At 40.0% G+C, this 20,960-nt stretch overlaps 2 protein-coding genes across 3 annotated transcripts; both read left to right on the top strand.

Moving 5' to 3' along the window:
- Positions 1 to 1,729: 1,729 nt before the first annotated feature.
- LOC311148239 (carboxy-terminal domain RNA polymerase II polypeptide A small phosphatase 2-like) lies at positions 1,730 to 13,988 on the top strand. Its single transcript, XM_084185138.1, has 7 exons — positions 1,730 to 2,151; positions 8,185 to 8,339; positions 10,177 to 10,281; positions 10,538 to 10,594; positions 11,242 to 11,334; positions 11,713 to 11,898; positions 12,161 to 13,988. Exons 1-7 carry the CDS (start codon positions 2,091 to 2,093, stop codon positions 12,284 to 12,286), a joined length of 783 nt encoding a protein of 260 aa, XP_084041264.1. The 5' UTR covers positions 1,730 to 2,090; the 3' UTR covers positions 12,287 to 13,988.
- A 259-nt stretch (positions 13,989 to 14,247) lies between these two features.
- On the top strand, positions 14,248 to 19,495 carry LOC311147414 (putative Bax inhibitor 1). 2 transcript variants are annotated; one of them, XM_084184114.1, is made up of 10 exons: positions 14,248 to 14,378; positions 14,552 to 14,638; positions 17,696 to 17,804; positions 17,936 to 18,056; positions 18,334 to 18,382; positions 18,511 to 18,608; positions 18,798 to 18,877; positions 19,027 to 19,127; positions 19,238 to 19,313; positions 19,423 to 19,495. In XM_084184114.1, exons 2-10 carry the CDS (start codon positions 14,583 to 14,585, stop codon positions 19,441 to 19,443), a joined length of 711 nt encoding a protein of 236 aa, XP_084040240.1. In that variant the 5' UTR covers positions 14,248 to 14,378; positions 14,552 to 14,582; the 3' UTR covers positions 19,444 to 19,495. The 2 variants fall into 2 exon arrangements, with proteins under 2 accessions (XP_084040240.1, XP_084040241.1); XM_084184115.1 differs by having other exon boundaries at positions 14,264 to 14,378; positions 14,552 to 15,311; positions 16,704 to 17,804.
- The last annotated feature ends 1,465 nt before the right edge of the window (positions 19,496 to 20,960 follow it).

The following is a 20,960-nucleotide window of genomic DNA, read 5'->3' as shown; positions in this document are numbered from 1 at the left end:
GTTTCTGGGATAATGGTGTTGGTGTGAGCCATGACCAGCCTTTCAAAGCACTACAGACGTCAGTGCTACGGGTCGGTAGTCATTTAGGCAGGTTATTTTAGTGTCCTTGGGAACGGGGACTATGGTGGTCTGCTTGAAACATGTTGGTATTACAGACTAAAAGTCAGGGACATGTTGAAAATGTCAGTGAAGACACTTGCCAGTTGGTCAGCACATGCTCGGAGTACATGTCCTGGTAATCCGTCTGGCTCTGCGGCCTTGTGAATGTTGACCTGCTTAAAAGTCTTACTCACATCGGCTACGGAGAGCGTGATCACATAGTCATCCAGAACAGCTGGTGCTCTCATGCATGCTTCAGTGTTGCTTGCCTCGAAGCGAGCATAGAGGTGGTTTAGCTCGTCTGGATCCTTGATGAAAACCTGTTCCAGCACCCTGGACCTCAGACTGGGGCGAAGGTTCACCTTCCAACAGGACAACGACCCTAAGCACACAGCCAAGACAACGCAGCAGTGGCTTCGGGACAAGTCTCTGAATGTCCTTGAGTGGCCCAGCCAGAGCCCGGACTTGAACCCGATCAGATGCTCCACATCCAACCTGACAGAGCTTGAGAGGATCTGCAGAGAATAATGGGAGAAACTCCCCAAATACAGGTGTGCCAAGCTTGTAGCGTCATACCCAAGAAGACATGAGGCTGTATACGCTGCCAAAGGTGCTTCAACAAAGTACTGAGTAAAGGGTCTGAATACTTATGTAATGTGATATTTCCGTTTTTAATTTTGAATACATTTGCAAACATGTCTAAAAACCTGTTTTTTCTTTGTCATTATGGGGTATTGTGTGTATATTGGTGAGGAAAACAAACAATTGAATCCATTTTAGAATTAGGCTGTAACGTAAAACAAAATGTGGAAAAAGTGAAGCGGTCTGAATACTTTCTGAATGCACTGTATGTGATGTGTGCAGCACTGCATTTTAACTGCATTTTACAATAAAGACTTAATTAGCTACCTCTTCCTACATCTGTATATGATGAAGTGTTGTCATGTTGGAGTGCTGGAAAATTACAACAAATCAACTAAACAGATGACCATTAGTTATGATGGACATAAACATTATATTTAGCAACAAATGTACATTTATTTGTAAGGAAACAATCTACTGTGGATAAACTGTGGATAAACTTGAATGATTAAGTTCGAAGTGCAGTTTTTTTCTTTGTCATTACTGCAATTACTGAAGTCCTTTGTATCTCAATTAACTAAAGATTTATAATATTATCAATGACAATATCAATGAAAACATTATTATTATTATTGTATTATTATAATGACGATATATTGAAGAAGAAAAGTGCCTAATTTAGTAATCCAATGTATTACAATCATAAATGCTTATTCAGTCGTAACAAAACCAGCGCTGGAACATATTTCTGGTGTGGAGTGTGCAGAATAGAGAGGAATGCCTTTGCAACTCCCACTTTTCAAAGATCCAATCCAAAACGAGCAACGGTTTCAAGGCGCCCTTGGTGTCCCATTCGAAGAAAAACAAAGCCCCGAAAAAAACAAATACATCTCACATTTAAAATCGAATTCTATTCATAACCATTTCTCTTTTTGAGAAATATGTCCGCCGATGTAATCTGTTTTCTTTTCGTCCTCTCGGTAATAGCATTTTGACTGTGTTGTTTATCTGTAGTAAGGGGAACTTGAAACCGCCCCCTTGCCCCATTTCCTCGGTTGTTTTTCTTCTTTCGCATGTATTCTCCATGTTGTTGGAGCGAAAAGTGAGGTCTTCGCAGAGACAGGAAGGGGCCGTTCGGTTCAGAAATATACTAGTGATAAAGTAAACTGAGACGCGCAGCCGAGGGAAACGCAAAGACGAAAACATATCCAAGCGCCCTGCCCCTCCCAGAAGAAGCAAGAAATAAAGATGCATTGTTGGTGATGAATTGTAGCGTCTTCCAGATCCAACAAAGCCACGGATGACAGTTATCAGGGCAATCATTTAGTAACTTGTCAATATAACCTAATGAAGGCTGCTTATCTCTGTTTGGGGAACGGATTGGATTTTGAGGGCTCTGTGCTTGTCAGATGGAAAGTTCTATCATCACTCAAGTGCAGAAAGAAGACATTCAATTGTCACCGAAAACAGGTAAGAATAGGATATGTCCCCGTTTTTATTGTTTGTTCTGATTAAACATGGGTTTAATTATAATTGTATAGTTATGATATGGAGGAGGTTCGTTAAGTAATCAAATGCAAGCACTCTAACGTTGACGTAAACATGTTCCCAGCGCGTCCATTTGACAGTTCCAACGTCGCTGATATTGCGCGCGACATTCTAGAGCTCACTGCTCTTCTTGACGGTCGGCTATGTACACATTCAATTTGCGTATAAATAGACTACGGTGAATATCAATATTATATTTCATGATGATTCAAGCCGCCACATGCAACTGATGCCGAACATGGCTTAGTTTTCAAAGGTGTTATTGAACACCTGCATAATTGGAAAGGGAAAACCCCTCTGGTACAAACACATTTTTGACAATGCAAGAGTAAAGGCTATTTGAAAAAAATGTATTTTGTCATCACGAATGCAATTTTGCCAAGAATATTCAGTCAGTGTAAACAATTCAAATCAATATTTATTTCCCATTTTACGCAAATGATTGGACTTTCAAGGCCATCAAATGATTCAGTAATGTTGATGCTACAGTATTTATATGGATCAAAACAAGGCTACAACATCCAATGCCATCATTCTAAACATTTAGGCATATGATTATTAGCTAATAATTATAATTTCATTAATTGACAGACGAATAATTTCGCGTGTAAAATGTTCAACCAAACCACCCCCGTATTTAGCCTACCCTGTGTTTATCATTTGGGATATATCTTATTTCCAGCTGTTGTATGTCGCCGTTCCATATATTACTTTGTCACATCTGTCTCTAGGCTGCCATACACACAGCACAGCCATGTCTTGTTTTTGTTCGCAGGCTCAGGCTAGAGACACATCAAGGCAGATCAATGCGCGCCAGTGTGGCACACTATCCGAATGTCATTATAAAAATACCACACCACAGGCCTATACAATACAAAGATTGGCAGGTGTATGATATACAATTTGCTGTTGGAAAATAAACCGAAAACCGTTGCGGATGAGAAGCAGAACCGTAGAAATGCCAGGTGCCGCGGTCGATATTGACAGTGGAATGCACAAGCACACCCCTCAGCACACGCCCTCCTCCCTCCGCCGCCCATTGTAAAGCGCGGTTTCAAAGATTCGTTGTTTTCGTGCTTCTGGCAGTCCGGTTTGAATTAAGGGGACGGGTACTGCTGTATGGTTATGGTTGATTTACAATACCAGATTATGTGTGATAGGATAACCCTGCTGCTCCTATGTTTGCTCAACAGATACAAATCTAATAGATTATTATAGATTGTTTCTTTTCTAATTTATTCGAATTTTGTTTTGATGTATTCAGAAATAGGCTATCCTACCCTTTAAAATGGCATTTTGGCACTAGCATGTTATGTTTGTGTTGATACATGATATCCACAACATCAATAATTGTAAAAATTACATGTAACCTGCTGGGTAATATGCCTATACATGTCAGCCCTAAACAATTTCGGTAACACTTTATTTGACAGGTACCTACATAAGGGAGACTTCATAACACATTCATAACGCATCCATAAACAATACATGAGCATTTCATAAATGCATATGCCAACAACCACATGAATTAGGGATGGACATTTTAATTTTTTTGACCTTTCAAGTACTAGCATGATTTCTTTTCGAGTACTCCAATGGAAAAAAGTATCTATTTTTAGAACACAAGGCCTGCACTGGAAAAACATATGTGTACATTTATCTATAGGCCAATGCCAACAGTGTGCAACAATGCCTCATTTATCATAACCATTACAGATAACAAATCCTAATTGCCATATTCAGTCAATAAAAAAGCAAGTGCCATTTAAGATTAATTTATTGAAACCATACTATCAACTGGTTATATTATATCGCGGAACACAATCGTTTTAAAAAGACACACATATTGTATTGTAAAGAAAACATGTTATATAACAAATTACAGAATATTTTTCCAAATGAAAAAAGCTGTCAGTGTAAGGTGATGCGCATTTCGAGTCTGGAAAAGTTATTCTCAAAGAGTGATCATTTGAAATGGGGCTGAATTTGGCAAGTTGAAAGACAATTTTTTCAGGGTTACAATTCAAAATCTGTCTTTTCGATATACAGATGTTCAATTTAGTTTATTATGCCTATTCTTTGGAATTATTTTAATGGATTAACAATTTCACATTGAACACTGCATGGTGATGAGTGCTTAATGATTCTGGTGATAATATGCTCTTTGTCTTTATCAAACTAATGTTTTTGCATATTTTCAGTGTGGAACCTGTCTATGTTTAGGGGGGTTATAGCCTAGGCTAACTCATTTTAAAAGGAATCAAGTAGATGGGACACAATTATTCCTAATCTGCAGCTTGTTGTTGGAACACATATTTTCCTACATCAATCAACCAGTCCATTTTGAATTTGTGATAAAACTGTCATCATTTGGCAAGGAATATAGCTTGTGTATCCCATCAGTTAGATATGTTTTTATAGGCAGTTATTTCTGTAAGCCTAACGGGAGCTTGTGTATCCCATCAGTTAGATATGTTTTGTACGGGCAGTATGGTTGTATGGGCAGTGTGTACGGGCAGTGTGGTTCCTGGTGCTCGCTCCCGTGAGCGGCGCCGCTGGCTCTGCTCTCGAGGCACCAAAATATTAAATTAGCTGAAGTCTTGACCGGCCGACACACATGGTTGACCAATGAGCAGAGTTCATCTTGTCAACCAATGTTTTAATAACAACATTCGAGCTGACAACAACCAGGACCGCTGGTCTCTACACAGGTAGGCAGATTTTCTCCCGGTTCAATTGCCGTTTACCGTGGCCCGTCCGTAAGTGCCTTTATGAAGTCCTTATGTAGGTACCCTTCACATAGTGTTACCACAAATGCTTTAAGTAACATACATTTCATTTTTTTACTGCTTTTAACCTGTTACCCGTGGCATATCTGTTTCCTGTGACCCAGGGAGGGGCTATTCTATATATTCTATTCTATATGTGTTGAACGATGTCACCCAGGCCAGGGCCTAGGGTCCTGTATCTTTATATAGATAGACCATGGTTGTTTACAGGAGTGGAATTGGAAAGAAATCACTCTGTAAACTCACCATGTAAAATCCTATAGAATTCCTAGAGGAATTCACCTTAAAACACGTTAAAATTATTACATGTCAAAATGATTTCTATTGAGTTCCCATATGTTCTTCCCCAACTCCTTGGTTATGTACACTATATGTACAAAAGTATTCAGCTATTTCAGCCACACCCGTTGCTGACAGGTGTATAAAATTGAGCAAACAGCCATGCAATCTCTATAGCCAAACATTGGCAGTAGAATGGCCTTACTGAAGAGCTCAGTGACTTTCAACGTGGCACCATCATAGGATGCCACCTTTCCAACAAGTCAGTTCATCAAATATCTGCCCTGCTAGAGCTACCCCGGTCAACTGTAAGTGCTGTTATTGTGAAGTGGAAATGTCTAGGAGCAACAATGGCTCAGCCGTGAAGTGGTAGACCACACAAGCTCACAGAAAGGGATCGGCGAGTGCTTAGGCGCGTAGCGTGTAAAAATCAACTGTCCTCGGTTGCAACACAGCACAATAACTGTTAGTCGGGAGCTTCGTGACCAGGTGTCGGTTGGAGTGGTGTAAAGCTTGCCGCCATTGGACTCTGGAGCAGTGGAAACGCGTTCTCTGGCGGGATGAATCACGCTTCACCATCTGGCAGTCCGACGGACTAATCTGGGTTTGGCGGATGCCAGGAGAACGCTACCTGCCTGAATTCATAGTGCCAACTGTAAAGTTTAATGGAGGAGGAATAATGATCTGGGGCTGTTTTTCATGGTTCGGGCTAGGCCCCTTGGTTCCAGTGAAGGGAAATCTTAACGCTACAGCATACAATGACATTCTAGACGATTCTGTGCTTCCAACTTTGTGGAATCAGTTTGGGGAAGGCCCTTTCCTGTTTCAGCATGACAATGCCCCCGTGCACAAAGTGAGGTCCATACAGAAATGGTTTGTCGAGATCGGTGTGGGAGAACTTGACTGGCCTGCACAGAGCCCTGACCTCAACCCCATCGAACACCTTTGGGATGAATTGGAACGCAGAGAGTGAGACAGGCCTAATCGCCCAACATCAGTGCCCGACCTCTCTAATGCTCTTGTGGCTGAATGGAAGCAAATACCTGCAGAAATGTTCCAACATCTAGTGGAAAGCCTTTCCAGAAGAGTGGAGGCTGTTATAGCAGCAAAGGGTTAATGCCCATGATTTTGGAATGAGATGTTCAACGAGCAGGTGTCCACATACTTTTGTAGTGCATCATCATTCCTATGGCTGCTGACACCCCCCAAAGATGTAACAAAGAGAATGAGGGAAGGTGGGAAATTAAAAGTTAGGATCAAGGGTGGAGGTTATGAATCAAGAGACTCATAATAACTAACACTCCTTCACAAAATATGACAAGCATGTTGAGCATGTTCAAATGTGTGAACAAGGCTCCTGAAGATTTGCATTGAAACAATCACTTTTTTTCTTTTTTAATCCGTTGTTTAAAATGAATCCCTTTGATATCTTTAGTCAGTACAGCCATCAGTGTTCTGTATATCAGAGCCATCCATGCATTTGATTTTTATATGAACCCTCATACATGCATATCCAACCAAAGAATAGATGCTATTTGCCTCCTGTGGTGGAACCTTTGTGAACTATGACACATTTTTACATTGACTGATCAAAAGGGGCTTGGAGCATTGAGGTGTGACTGGCTTCAGCTCACTCCATACCAGCCAGAGATCTTGTTCCAGGAGAGTCAGTGAAACGGTTGGAATGTTTTCTGTCTGTGTTTTTTTTCTACAGCAGAAGGTTCTGACTGTGTCCCAAATGGCACACTACTCCCTATATAGTGCACTACTTTTGACAAGGGCCCTGTAGGGAATAGGGTGCCATTTGAGACACAGTCACTGCCTGGTGAAGAGTGTGGGTTTTCCCGCCCTCTCTGTGATTATATAACATGTACCAGCCTCTTCCAGCTTCCAGCAGCAGCAACCTCATTAAAGGCCAATTTTTATTTGTGTTTGAGTGTGTGTGTGTGTGTGTGTGTGTCACGGAATCAGCCGAGACTGCTCCTCCTCCTTGCTCGGGCAGGCTTCGGCGTTCGTCGTCCCCGGAGTACTAGCTGCCACCGATCTATGTTTCGCTGTTTGACTTGTTTTGTCCTGATTGTGTACACCTGTTCCCCATTATGTTGTATTGTATTCCCTATTTAACCCTCTGTCGTTCATTGTGTGTTGTGTGTTATTGTATTCGTCATCGGCAGTGTTTCGTGTGCGGGTTGTTTTTCCTCCTATTGTGGAGATTGTTTTCTACTCTGGTTACCTTCGAGTAAAGTACGTTTCCAGTAAGCTCTGTGTCCTGCGTTTGACTTCGCCTACCGCATTTCACCGTCGCATTCTGACAGTGTGTGTGTGTGTGTGTGCGCAACTGTGCGTGTGTCCGTACGTGCGTGTGCAGGCTGGCTGGCATCCCTGTAGTGTAGAGGGAAGCCTTTCGTGAAGGGAGCACGGAGTTAGTTCTACATGTGTGCAGTAACTATGTCTCTCAAAATGGGGGAAATCCTCCTTTCTACTTTATGGGAAAATCTTGTGAAATTCACATTATACATTTCCCTAACCCCATGCATCTACAGATGTAGGATCTTAATTTGAGCCAGTTTGCTACAGCAGGAAAATAATCCTGCAGCAACAGGAAATGTGGATTATAATTCATGGACATTTTTGTAAGGGTTGATAAATTTTTCGTATCGTAAGGGAAAATCAAGTCTGAAATGCATTGCAGAAAAGTTATCCTGCAACAGGGTGAACAAAACATCTGTACCTGGATTATAAGAACCTTCATTGCAGGTTGAATCACCATAATGTGTTGGTGAATAGCATTTTCATTTGGGACAAAGCCATATATCACTCAGAGTTTGGATCAAAAGCTTGGTTGTGTCATAGGCCTACAGCATTCTTCCTTTTGGTCTTGTGACAGGCGAGGTGAGCAGGTCTTCTCCGAAGAAGCCTAGGAGCTGTAACATCTTCAAAGCACTCTTCTGTTGCCTCAGAGGAGCACAGGATGCCCCAAAACCACCATCACCTTCACAAGATGCCTTGCTGGAGCCACAGGACAATGGGGATGTTGTCAAGGTAACAGAATATATTCCTCTCAACATCTCAGCAGCATTGTTGTTGTAATTATCCATATCGAAAATAGAGTGTATGGGCTGTAGTTTACTGTATTTCAACCAAGTGTGGGACTATTATGTAGCCTAAAAAGTGTCCTTTTCCATTTTGTTATGTTTGCTAAGCTTGTTTGGACCACTTCCTCAGATTCAAAATAATTGTTTTTGCCACAAAGTTTCACACATTGTAATTTGCCCAGTCATAGAGTTTTTTTACAGGACATGAATCCCGTGTGTACAGTTTAGCAAAGTATTTTTAAACCCAAATAACTGTCAGGCTTAGCTCAGTTTTTATTTATTTTACAACTGTCAACTTCCTCATCATGTGTTTAACAACTCTGCCATAATTATTACAGGAAAGTAATATCTTTATATAAGACAATAACTACACAAGTGATTGATAGCTTTCCTATCTTGAGCAATACCCTGTGAGAATGTGTGGGATTATTGCCCGTTGATGTTATGACAGCATGATGCAATATAAAATGGCTTCTGCACCTGTTGGGAACATCTTGAACACTATAACCATGACTGTTGGCAGATACAGAGTAGTTTAGGTCTGTTCATATTGATCTCCTATGATGATAAGACAGCTGAGTGTCTTGCAATCCACTAAGGCTAAACAGAGGTGCAGTGGGCCTACAAAGAGTGGATAATGTGATGTGCATGTCAGTTCATGTTGGAGACATTAGATATGTACAGTATTTGGTACCTGGTGTTTCGTAACCGAAGTTTACAGAAGCATGACAAGGTGTGTGTTGCCCACTGGCCACTAGTGAGGCTGTCAGTTGTAGGGGCGCTAGCACCATGTGAAGGCGTCCACATGCGTCCAATCCCAAACAGTTCCTGCATATATTATGACAACATTTTGTGATGTTTTAGTTCGTTTTGGTCTTCGCCAAGGGTTTTTTCAGCTGTTCGTGCACACAAAAAGTTTTCCTGACGCAAGCCGAAGTTCAGTAGCCGAAGTCTATGCCCCTTCGTCGGTAATTGGTCAACCGTAGGAATTCTTCAATTAATTGTTTTGTTGTCATTCAACGAGAGACGACTCGTTTTCATGCAAATATTTTCACTTGAGAAATACTGCACCAAACATCTTAGTTAGATGTAAAATTGCATGACAGACCTCCTCGGCAAACACGTAAAAATGAATTACATATATCTGGAGTTATCTTAATTCGGACTATATTGAAGAACTGGCTTTGGCATCTCAAGAGGGACAAACAATACTATTGCCTCTTTTTTGTTCACGTTGCTAAGTGTCCTCCAGGCAGCACTGGAGCAATGAGGAAGCTGTAGCTGATGTGAAGCATGGGTATTGTTTGGGTCTCTGAATTGAATCTGATATTCTATTCTTACAGTATTATTACACTGTTAGAGCTCTTTTACCCCTACGTACATATTACCTCAACTACCTCGTACCCCTGCACATTAACACTGTACCGGTATTCCTTGTATATAGCCTCGTTATTGTGTTCGTATTTCCTTTTTACATTTAGCAAATTTTTCTTACTTTTTAACTCTGCATTGTTGGGAAAGGGCTCGTAAGTAAGCATTTCACATTAAAGTCTACACCTGTTGTATTCCGCGCATGTGACAAATAAAATTGATTTAATTTCAACTGCAGTTATTCTCTGTGCTTGTAGAGTGAGGCACTGTGTTTATGAAGCATAAGAAAAGCCTAGTAAAAAGGGCAAGATGTGTTGTTCTCCATGAATGCTCTGCACAGTCATGTACTGTACTCTGTAGTACTGGCTAAAGATAGTGACCGTGTATGTCCCCTGTCTTCTCCTCCACCACAGCTGTCATCAGGGCCCAGCCTGCTGCCTGAGATGACACCCCAGGACCAGGGGAAGATATGTGTGGTCATAGACCTGGATGAGACACTGGTACATAGCTCATTCAAGGTAGCTACCGGTTTTTCACCCACTCACTGTTACATGTGGTTTTGTAAGGGGTGTTTGTATCAAATGCTAAGTTAAAAGAGGACATTTCATGAAGTGAATTATAATTTTGAATGACATGACATTTTGTGTGTATTGTTTGATTTATGGAATGATTTATAGTTTAGCAATTTGATCCTATGTAATTACATACAGTATGACTGTAAAGCCCAGGAGCATCATAACAACAATCTTCCACGGTGTTCCTTCTCTCCCTCAGCCTATCAGTAATGCAGATTTCATAGTGCCTGTGGAGATTGAGGGGACCACACACCAGGTAAAATCTCTCATCTGGATATGTTATCTGTGTGCTTGTAGAGGTGGTTGGGTATTGTATGCGTATGTTATGTTCAGTGTTTGCCAAGGTTAAAATGGGATGGGTCTCAGGACAGATGTTTGTTATGAGCACTAGATGAGCCCTCTACTGGACAACAGTGGAATGGGAAAGGAAGGAAACAGTTCAATACAGCTTAGTCAGTTCACCTTTCAGAAGATTTTGCTCACCAGAGGTAATATTTGAACTCTATGTATTGAAATGTACTGGAGCCTGCTGTACATGCAAAACGACATGCACTTCAGGTCAACATGAGTACTGTTGTGGTGTTTGGGATTCTTCTCCATGGGCCTCTGCCTGGTTCAAGTAATCCAGGATAGGCTGGTTAACACCTGCACGGCCTATTCTTGATTACTTGTTTCAGGAACCGGCCACCAGCAACTGAGATGGACACAAAATGGACACAGCAGAGAAAGAAGAGTTAATGTTTGCTTCCAAATATTTTCTTCTAGATACTTTATTACTGTTCAATTATAAAGCAATTGCTGAAATACTACGTAACAAGTAGAAATGTCTGTGTTACTAAACAGGTAAAAGAGCAACTTAATGTAAAGTGTTACCAAAGCTTCATGCCAGGTGTTTGTTTTCAGGTATATGTGCTGAAGAGGCCATATGTGGATGAGTTTCTACAACGAATGGGAGAGCTGTTTGAGTGTATTCTGTTCACTGCCAGTCTTGCCAAGGTAAGCTGAAAATACCTTCTAATGAAACCTTATCTTGTCGTGACATTTGCCCTGTTTTTTTGTTGTTCTTAATGAAAAAACCTATTGTATTCTAGTTTAGAAAGTCTTTAAAAGTTTTTCTCTTTCACAATCCTCCGTAGCCTTTTCCCCATGCACAAGGTGACCTTTGTAGTACCAAAGCCTGCTTTGTAGATTTGCATATTATGAGCTAGCATACATTGCATAATGTAACCCATAGTTACATTATTAGTAGCATGAGTGCCTTGATGACACCTTGTTAGTCCTGACCAAACTCCCTTTCCTTCTTCCTCTTGCCATTTCCTCCTTTCCCTGGTCCCCGTCTTCCTCCTTTTCTCCCTCTTCCTTGCCCGCCCCCAGTATGCAGATCCAGTGACTGACCTGTTGGATCAGTGCGGGGTATTCCGGGCACGGTTGTTCCGGGAGTCCTGTGTGTTCCACCAGGGATGCTACGTCAAAGACCTCAGCCTGCTGGGCCGAGAGCTCCATAAGACCCTCATCCTAGACAACTCTCCTGCCTCCTACATCTTCCACCCAGAGAATGCTGTGAGTTTGAGTTTCATTCAACTTCTGTCAACTCAAATGTGAACTCTTTCAGGATTCAAAGTGATTATTAATATGATACTAGTTCTGATTCTACTGAATTCTGATTCTATTCTATTCACTTTTTTGAAGTTTAACCTTATATTCCACTTAACTTTTGGATTTAGTACAGTTATATACGAAAAGAAAATACAGTTGTCAATACCTCAACACTGCAAAGAAAGCATTAGTAAGTGAGTGAATGGTTTCTCTGATGCTCCCTCAGGTTCCTGTGGTGTCCTGGTTTGATGATGTGGAGGATGTTGAGCTGCTCCACCTGCTGCCTGTGTTTGAGGACCTGAGTCAGGCTGAGGATGTCTACACCAGACTGGGGGAGCTACGAGCACCATGATGGAGGACCCTGCTGACGAGCACTTCATGACATTCTAACGCCATTTCTCTGACTAGGAGCATCTGACTGTCTGTCAACCACTGTCTGATAGTTCTGAGCGAGAACTGCCAAAGTACTGTAGAGTACTACAGTCACTCCAAATGAATATGAATAAAGTGGTTATTTTTGCCAAATCAGAAGCCTGCATGGCCTGATCTGACTCAGGACACTTGTATCTTTGTGCCTTTTTCCTAAACAAACACAAAAACCAAGCAGCTCAAACTGTTTTTATTTGTATTTTGTAACGTTTTTTCTTCCATTCTCACTATGCAATCCTCTTCTGTAGTCACGATGAACTACAGTGCTACTTGTTATACGGTTCACACAGTCTAATCCAGAATGCCAACAGAATGTATCCTTACATTTTCCTAGATATATGACCAGTTAGTATATGCTCACGTACTAGACGTTTAATTGATACGTAAGTATTTGCATTATTTACTGTAAAATGGCTAACAAAGCAAAATGCCACTCCATTAAGTACTGAATATATTAGAATAAATAACGTCTTCATCAAGTTTTGGAGACTTTATATACATTATAGCAATGTATTTTTCTGAATACCATTAATAGCATGCATACAGTGATGTTATAAAGCTTTAAAAAGCTTATTGATTTGATCATTTGGGACCACATTTTGTAAGATGGATTTCTTTCTAGTCACTTGAAGGCAGACACACTGGATGCCATGGTGGTAGGCTACTCAGCACAAGTATATTATATTGTCGCTCTTAGAATATTTGGTCCAGTCTAACACATATGTTTTTCTGTTTTTCTTGGATTACTAAATGACAAAATTGCACTTGTTGTTTTTATAAGTAAGACTGTGACAACTGTACCTTTCAAATGCAGTTAGAGACATCATGCACAGTAATGCCATACTGAATGTGGTCAAATACTGTATTTAAAAAAGGATATGTAGTTGTGGTACTCTTAATTCTGAAATGATATGTTTTTTTTCATATACATATATATTACAATTTGTGTATTAATTTGTATATTATTTGCCCACTGCAAGTGAGGGTATAAAAACAACAATATTCAAAACATCTGCCAAATTATAATTTGTGCCAAGAGTTTTTGGGTTGTGTAAACAAGTTAATCAAACACCACTGATTATTTTCCTCCAAAGAGTGCCTTTCAAACACAACTCTTAACCTTCCAATGCCTCCTCATATCATCATAGATGATGTGAACGACATTGGTTTATCCAAAAAGCAATAACCAAGTTCAGGGGGTAGATCAATGACAAATAACTAGCAAAATCTGGATTATTTTATGTGGGTACAATCAAGTTTGTTTTTATAATGTTAAATGTTCTTTTTATTGTGTAGCTACATGTTGACCACTTAAGAAATTTGAATGAATGTTTAACAATCCTAATGAATAACCAAAGCTATCTGGTTGTTGATATTGTGTAGATTAAGTTGTCCTCATTGATATTGCTATAATCAAACAAAATAAAGCAAAATGTAAATTGTAAATCAGTAACACATATAGGCCTATACATTGTTTTTAGTGCAAGGGCAAAAACCAAAACGTCCCCAGGACCGAGTTTGGGATACGCTGTAGCTACTTTTAATAATATTGGACTATTTTTAAAGAAATACATGTCTTTTGTAGCCAACCTGGTCAAATTTTGCCAAATAAAAGTTGGATTATATTTCCTTGTCGGTGTGTGTTTTTGTGGAAATAGTCAATAGTTTTGTATAAGGAATTTACGATATTTTCATCATTTGGGGCGTAGAATAAAGGTCAATGCTATCTGGAATCATTGGGACGTCCATACCCTAAACCCGAACCTAAACAATTTAAACGTCAACTTCGATGCGTGGATGGACGTCCCAAGGATTCCGGATTGCACCGACAATAGAATAAATTGTCAATGAGATTTACTTCATTTTTTGCAATGTGATGATGTCACTACGTAGCGACGCTAGATCGAATGACACGTACAGTTAGTAAACAAGGATAGCCATAAAGTTTTTGTCGAAGGAAAGAAAAGACAAGGAATAAAGCTAGCTGGCTAACGTTAGTGCCAAGTACGTTTATGGTATGTATTACTCTTTTCTTCGTTAACATTTTATGCTGTTTTAGCTAACGTAACTATTTGAGTTTAAATTCTGTCTAAGTAACGTTAGCTAGCTAGTGTAGTTAGTTAACGTTAACTAACGCACAGTCTCGTTGGTAACTTTACATGAATCTTTGTCATTTCCTTGTTTTTAGATCTGCCAAGATCTCAGAAACCTGACACAATATGAACGTGTTTGACCGCAGCATCAAATTGGATGTTCTCCTCAAGTTCTCCCAAATGTAAGCAGAATGCAGATAATAATGCTCTGTATAATGCAGCGCCATACCAAGGATAATTACAACCAGGGACGGCCTGTTCAATAGGGCGATATGGGCGACGCACTGCCAAACGGGAAAAGGAAGGGATTTTTTTTCTAATCAATTATATCACGGCAACAGTAGTTATCAGTGTTGTAATCTATACGTCTGATCTGCCACAGTGCCACACTGCCACTAAATGTCGAATCAGGCTAAAGTCGTGCTTCAAATGGCTCCACCCCCTTTTGGGGCGATTTCAGTCAGATTGAAAATCGCCCAGAACTTCTGTCATAGACTCCCATGTAAAATCTATTTTTTTCAAATTTCAGAGCCTTCAATACAATCTCAATGGGTGTCTGTGGGCTTGCACTTACGCACTTTCGTCATACGTTACGTAACCATGAACGTAACTGAGAAAAGAGTGGATTGTTTGAAATAAGTTCCTTTTTGTCGGCGAACAAATGAAGATAAATTGGCAACGAAACAATTAGGACCTCCCAGACCAAATTTAATAATTCAACAGGTTTCTACTAAAGGCGGAAAGTCCTACACCCGAGGATTTTCCAAAAATTGGTACGAACGAAAAAAGACATTGCCACTCACTCAACTGGATGACGAGGGATACAGGCTAGCTGTCCGCCGCCACAACGATGAGGTTAGTGTTGATAATCACAAGTTTACTGGATGTGGATATGGTGTAATAAAGGCAGTTTATTCAGAGGTAAATATATCTGGAATCGCGTTCACGGACCCGTTCGTCAAACTCTTAGGGAGCTATAAATTAAGCCCCATTACTTACCATATCAGATAAGAGAAATTGCTGCAGCTACATATATTTTACATCCTGGCCCTACATAGTTCACTATTTGCATCACTTACCAAAATATTACATGTGGTCATATATGCTTGGAAAGTGGAGATGCCATAGAACGTCAAAAAAGTAAACATTGCTGGAGACACATTGCCGTTTTGGAGAAGACATCGCGTTTGCTAGCGAAGAGATTTGTTGTGGCAAATGAACTTGGGCTGGGAATTGCCAGGAACCTCACGATAAGATATATGCATCAGCATTGCGAGTCTCATGATTCTATACGTATTGCGATTCGATACTGTGATTTTATTGCGCACCATATGTCTGTTGCAGAGGGATCAGAAAGCCATGAGAACGAGTTTTGATCAGTCATGGAAATAAAAGTGCTGAAAACAAATTGGCTCCCAATGTGAAAAGATTGAGAACAAGCTATGAAGGAACAATAATGGTGTTTTGGTGCAGGTACAGCCAACTAGCGCTAAAATATTGCGATATTGTCAATACAGTATATCGTAAAGTATCACTATGTAACTCGATTTCTTTCACCCCAATCCCTCAAATTAACGGTAAATAACTGAATTGTTTGCCCCACATTTAGCTAAGATGATTAGCTAGCCAGCTAAAATGTTTTAGTTAGTTAGCAGTCGCATCTACAATAGTTTACTGTCAATAACATGTCTCCAAAAATGACGTGGTGTCTCCAATTGTGTTGACATTTTACAATTGCAATGCGCATCCATAAGTATCCACTTTCTGTAGCTCAGCTGGTAGAGCATGGTGCTTGTAACGCCAAGGTAGTGGGTTCGATCCCCGGGACCACCCATACACAAAAATGTATGCACGCATGACTGTAAGTCGCTTTGGATAAAAGCGTCTGCTAAATGGCATATTATTATTATTATTATTATTATTATTATTATCTGAAGAGAGCCCCGAAACATTGTGTGCAGACATTTTATGCAATAAATGAAGTAGGTTCAATCTAGTAGTTCTGATCTTCTGATTGGTCCTGATGAGTTGGGCGAGGTCCCCTGCAGGCTACTGTCACTGTTGCATTGGCTCTGAGTCGGGTTCTCTGTCTTCAAATGTTCAGCCTAAGAGAGGGGATTTTTGTGTGTGTGTGTGTGTGTGTGTGTGTGTGTTTAACAGTGATGATGTGTGTGTGTGTGTGTGTGTGTGTTTAACAGTGATGATGTGTGTGTGTGTGTGTGTGTTTGTGTGTGTGTGTGTCCTCAGAGCAAGAACTCGTGAGTTGGAAGAACTGAGAGGCCTATGGCGTGGGTGTTGTCCTTGGCCACCTGCTGACAAGGCTGACAAGATAGGACCCTTTTGTCCATTGTTATTGGATAGGAACAGAACTTATAACCAGCTCCTGACCTAAATAGATCTTAGCACAACATTTTACTCAACATATCATATTCCATATTCACTATAACAAATATATTTACTACGACATTAGCAAGAACCGCCACATCCTCAGCCGGCTAATCCAGTGTGTGAAGTTTTGCGGAGTGTTTGAGTTAGCTTTGCGAGGCAAAGATGAAACTGAGGGCTCCACCAACCCTGGTAAGCCAACACTTTTGAGATCAGTCAATAAATGCTTCTGGTATTGACTTATATGCTGCCCCTGTCTTCATGTTGTTGCTGGACATATCTTTTTTTAAATGTGTGTAGGTCACCTAAATCATCAGAAAAATTGCCCCTCCTGAGAATTTTTTCAGGAGCCGCCACTGATTACAACTAACCCAAGATAGTTAATCTGTTGTTTTCAATGGGAACAAATGAAACATAGTGGATAGAACAAGTAAGGACCTGGGCAGAACCAAGCACGAACTAGCATGTATTTGCATTTTTTATTTTCTTTAGTAAAAAAATCATTCTGTGGAGTGCGTGTGTAATAACTCAATTCGCCCTTACACTCCTTCCAAAGAACGCAATTTTTAGAAACTTTGACATGGGTCACGTCTACAAAACAGAACTGTATTGAGATCTGGCTTTACTTTGATGAGAAAATCAGCAGAATGCCAGCCCAGTTCCATCTCGCTCCATACTCTCCCACTGCCAGCCACTGACTGGGCTTCCTCTCCTCACCATATTTGATGGGGAATGGAAATTCCAACTGGATGCTTCAGATTTATACATCCAGTGAAACCTTGTTCTATCTTTCCATACTTATAGTAGCTAGCTAAGTTACTGAGATGACATGGTTAACACAATGCTTTTCCCAGTTCCCAATCTACCCAGTTACACCTGAAGAATGTCTACTCCAGCTTGGCAGTTTGCATGTTCGTGGCTGCAGCAGGCTCCTACGTCCATGTTGTCACACGGCTCTTTCAGGTAAACAGCAAGCATACCACCCGATAATAATAGACAAACATTGGTAAATACAGTAACGTTCAGATAGATTTTAGGCAATGGTGAAGCTATAACTACTAAAAAATACTACTGGCTTTATCCTATTCCACTAGGGTGGTTTGCTGACTCTTCTGGGTTCCCTGGGCATGGTGGTTTGGTTGTCCATGACGCCACACAACCCAGAGACTGAGAAGAAGAGACTGGCTATCCTTGCAGGGTTTGCTTTCTTCACAGGTAAATTCAGGGCTCAAGACAGACAATTTTGTCTCTTATTGACTGTTAATTTGTCAGTCATTGGGGGTAAAAAACTAATTGTTATAAAACAGGTTGTTTGGATCCTGGATGCTGATTGGTTGATAGCAGGGAGTTAGTTATTCACCACAATCCCCGGGCCAGTTAACAGTTCAATGTAAATGATCAATGGGCATCCACTGTCCATTGCAATTCACAGCCAGGCAATTCATGAACTTAATCTCCCCTGAAGTCAAATTGACTTTTTCTTTCTCACCAGGTGTTGGTCTTGGACCGGCAATGGACTTTGTCATCACCATTAACCCAAGGTAGAACATCTAGGCCTATGTGCTATTAAATATTGTTGGAAATAATTTCTTAGGACTATTTGTTATTCAATTGAGTCAAGAAGACTTTGTCCTTAAATTGTGTCTTTGTCTGTCTGGTCTCTCTCTAGCATCATTGTGACAGCCTTCCTTGGAACCTCAATCATCTTCGTCTGCTTCACTCTCAGTGCCCTGTACGCCAAGCGTAGGAGCTACCTCTTCCTAGGAGGTACAAAGATGTTCTACGCTATTCAGTAGCATAGTTATCTGTTCTGGTCATATCTTAACTAACTTGAATAAACCCTTTTGCTCCTTGAGGAGCACAAGTCATTCACAAATGTCACAGAATTCGTGTTAATTTAGTCAAGATATAACCCCCCAAAAATATCTTGAAACAATGTGTTCGTTTTCTTCTCAGGTACTCTGATGTCTGGCGTATCCATCTTGTTCCTGGTGTCTGTGGTGAACATGTTCTTTGGATCAGCGATACTCTTCAAGGTAGCCTAAATATTTATAGAGCCATCTCTCACGACTTGGATGTGAAGTGATTCCACTCATACATTTGGAAGTGTGTAATATAATTGTGTGAGGAGGTCTCACTCAGCAAGGTGACTCAGATGTAACATGGCTCTTCTCTTCACTAACAGGCTCACATGTACCTGGGGCTGGTCATTATGTGTGGCTTTGTTCTGTTCGACACTCAGCTCATCATTGAGAAAGCAGAGAACGGAGACAAGGACTACATCTGGTAAAGCTTTATAATATTCCACCAAATAAGCAGTTGTAAAACGTTTTACTTGCTGGTGTATTAGAATGAAATATATATTTTAAATGAAGTAATTGTTTTTCTTTTGAAAGGCATTGCGTGGACCTGTTCCTCGACTTTGTGACCATTTTCAGAAAACTCATGATTCTTCTTGCCATGAATGAGAAGGTAATGTTTTATTTTCCCCAAAGACAGAATATTAATCTCATGTAATGTTGACTTTTTCTCATACTAGCACATTTCACAATATGCAAATGGTGATATTTGATATTTTCAGGACAAGAAGAAAGAGAAGTAGATCCAGTTGAAGTTTCAAATAAAAAATGAACTGTGACAAGGAACACAACCAGTGTCTGCAGTACTTTTTGTGCTTTGATTTGTGCTTGCAAAAGGAAGTTATGATAAGGTTGTATTTTAGGCCACTGCTGCAGTGATAATGCTTGTCCTATAGGGAGAGTAGTTGTATGAAGGCCTACATAAGCAGAACTGAACTCTTTTTGTGCCATTAAAAAAAATGAATACAAGGTTTTCAGCAGGCTGTTTGATCTTTTGGAGATTAATCAGTTTTATTTTAAGTTCTATTATTTTTTATGCTATTCCCCCAATCTGTTTAGTTTAGGGAAGGGATGTGACCTTACGTCCTGACCTGTGATGTCTTTATCAAATCAAATGTCATTTGTCACATGCGCTGAATACAACAAGAAGTCGTGACTCGGTACCGGTACCCCCTGTATATAGCCTCGTTATTATTTTGTGTTACTTTTTACTTTATTTAGTAAATATTTTACAGTGAAATGCTTACTTAACCAACAATGCAGTTCAAGAAATAGTTAAGAAAATATTTACTAAATAAACTAAAGTAAAAAATAATAAAGTACCAATAAAAGAACAATAACGAGGCTATATACAGGGGGTACCGGTACAGTCACAACTCCTCCTTTTCCTCTTATTTACTTCTAAACAATCTATTGGTAACGTTTTGGTAATTCGGCTGACCTTTCATGAAGATTTACAATTGCACTTTATGGTCAGATTGAGCTTGTGTGACACAAAAAGGACTGCTCAAGGCTGTAGAATAGATGGATCAACTGCCGATGCGTTCTCTTGCAAGATATGTGCCAAATGATGTTGATATTTTCGTTATCTGTATAGGCCTACTGTGAAAACATACTTTACCAGTGAATCTAATTTGATATATTTATTCAAATAAGTGTTAAATGATCAACCAAATGCAGTTTTCTTCATTGCAGTACTTGCATGCAAACACGCAGATATATTTACATTTGTCATTTAGCAGACGCTCTTATCCAGAGCGACTTACAGTTAGTGAGTGCATACATTTTCATACTGGCCCCCCGTGGGAAACGAACCCACAACCCTGGCGTTGCAAGCGCCATGCTCTACCAACTGAGCTACACGGGGCCATGTATATGGTGTAATTTTCTTTTATTTGTGCGTCAGTGAGAACACATGAACAAGAAATAATCATAAAAACCTTAAAAAAATTATGTTGACATCTTAGCTGTTCAAGGTTATGACATCCAAAGTTAAACAATCTATTTTAGTCAGATGACTGCATTTACACACAAAAAATATAAAAAATTGACAATTCCAAATGTGCAGTTGATTTAACATAACAATAAAATAAATACATAATTAATTGGACAATAATGTAGCCATGTCTCTTTTCAGTATTATTGCTGGCATATTACCTTCAAAGAATGGTCAGCTAAACTAAATGCTTTTTCTTAGCAGTTAGAGAAAAAATCTTAACACCATCAACAAATCATTTTATACATCAAATTAAAATGTATT

Source organism: Coregonus lavaretus (genome assembly GCF_964263955.1).
Source record: "Coregonus lavaretus genome assembly, chromosome: 20".
In the NCBI taxonomy this organism is placed as follows: domain Eukaryota; kingdom Metazoa; phylum Chordata; class Actinopteri; order Salmoniformes; family Salmonidae; genus Coregonus; species Coregonus lavaretus.
The sequence above is the reverse complement of the archived record's forward strand: the minus strand, read 5'-3'. Positions and strand labels throughout refer to the sequence as shown.

Coding starts and splice junctions, on each gene's coding strand:
- LOC311147414 (XM_084184114.1), top strand. CDS start 14,583: ATGAACGTGTTTGACCGCAGCATCAAATTGGATGTTCTCCTCAAGTTC. Junction 18,057..18,333: donor AGGGTTTGCTTTCTTCACAG/GTAAATTCAGGG, acceptor CTTTCTCACCAG/GTGTTGGTCTTGGACCGGCA. Junction 18,609..18,797: donor GAGCTACCTCTTCCTAGGAG/GTACAAAGATGT, acceptor TTTTCTTCTCAG/GTACTCTGATGTCTGGCGTA.
- LOC311148239 (XM_084185138.1), top strand. CDS start 2,091: ATGGAAAGTTCTATCATCACTCAAGTGCAGAAAGAAGACATTCAATTG. Junction 8,340..10,176: donor ACAATGGGGATGTTGTCAAG/GTAACAGAATAT, acceptor CCTCCACCACAG/CTGTCATCAGGGCCCAGCCT. Junction 10,595..11,241: donor TTGAGGGGACCACACACCAG/GTAAAATCTCTC, acceptor GTTTGTTTTCAG/GTATATGTGCTGAAGAGGCC.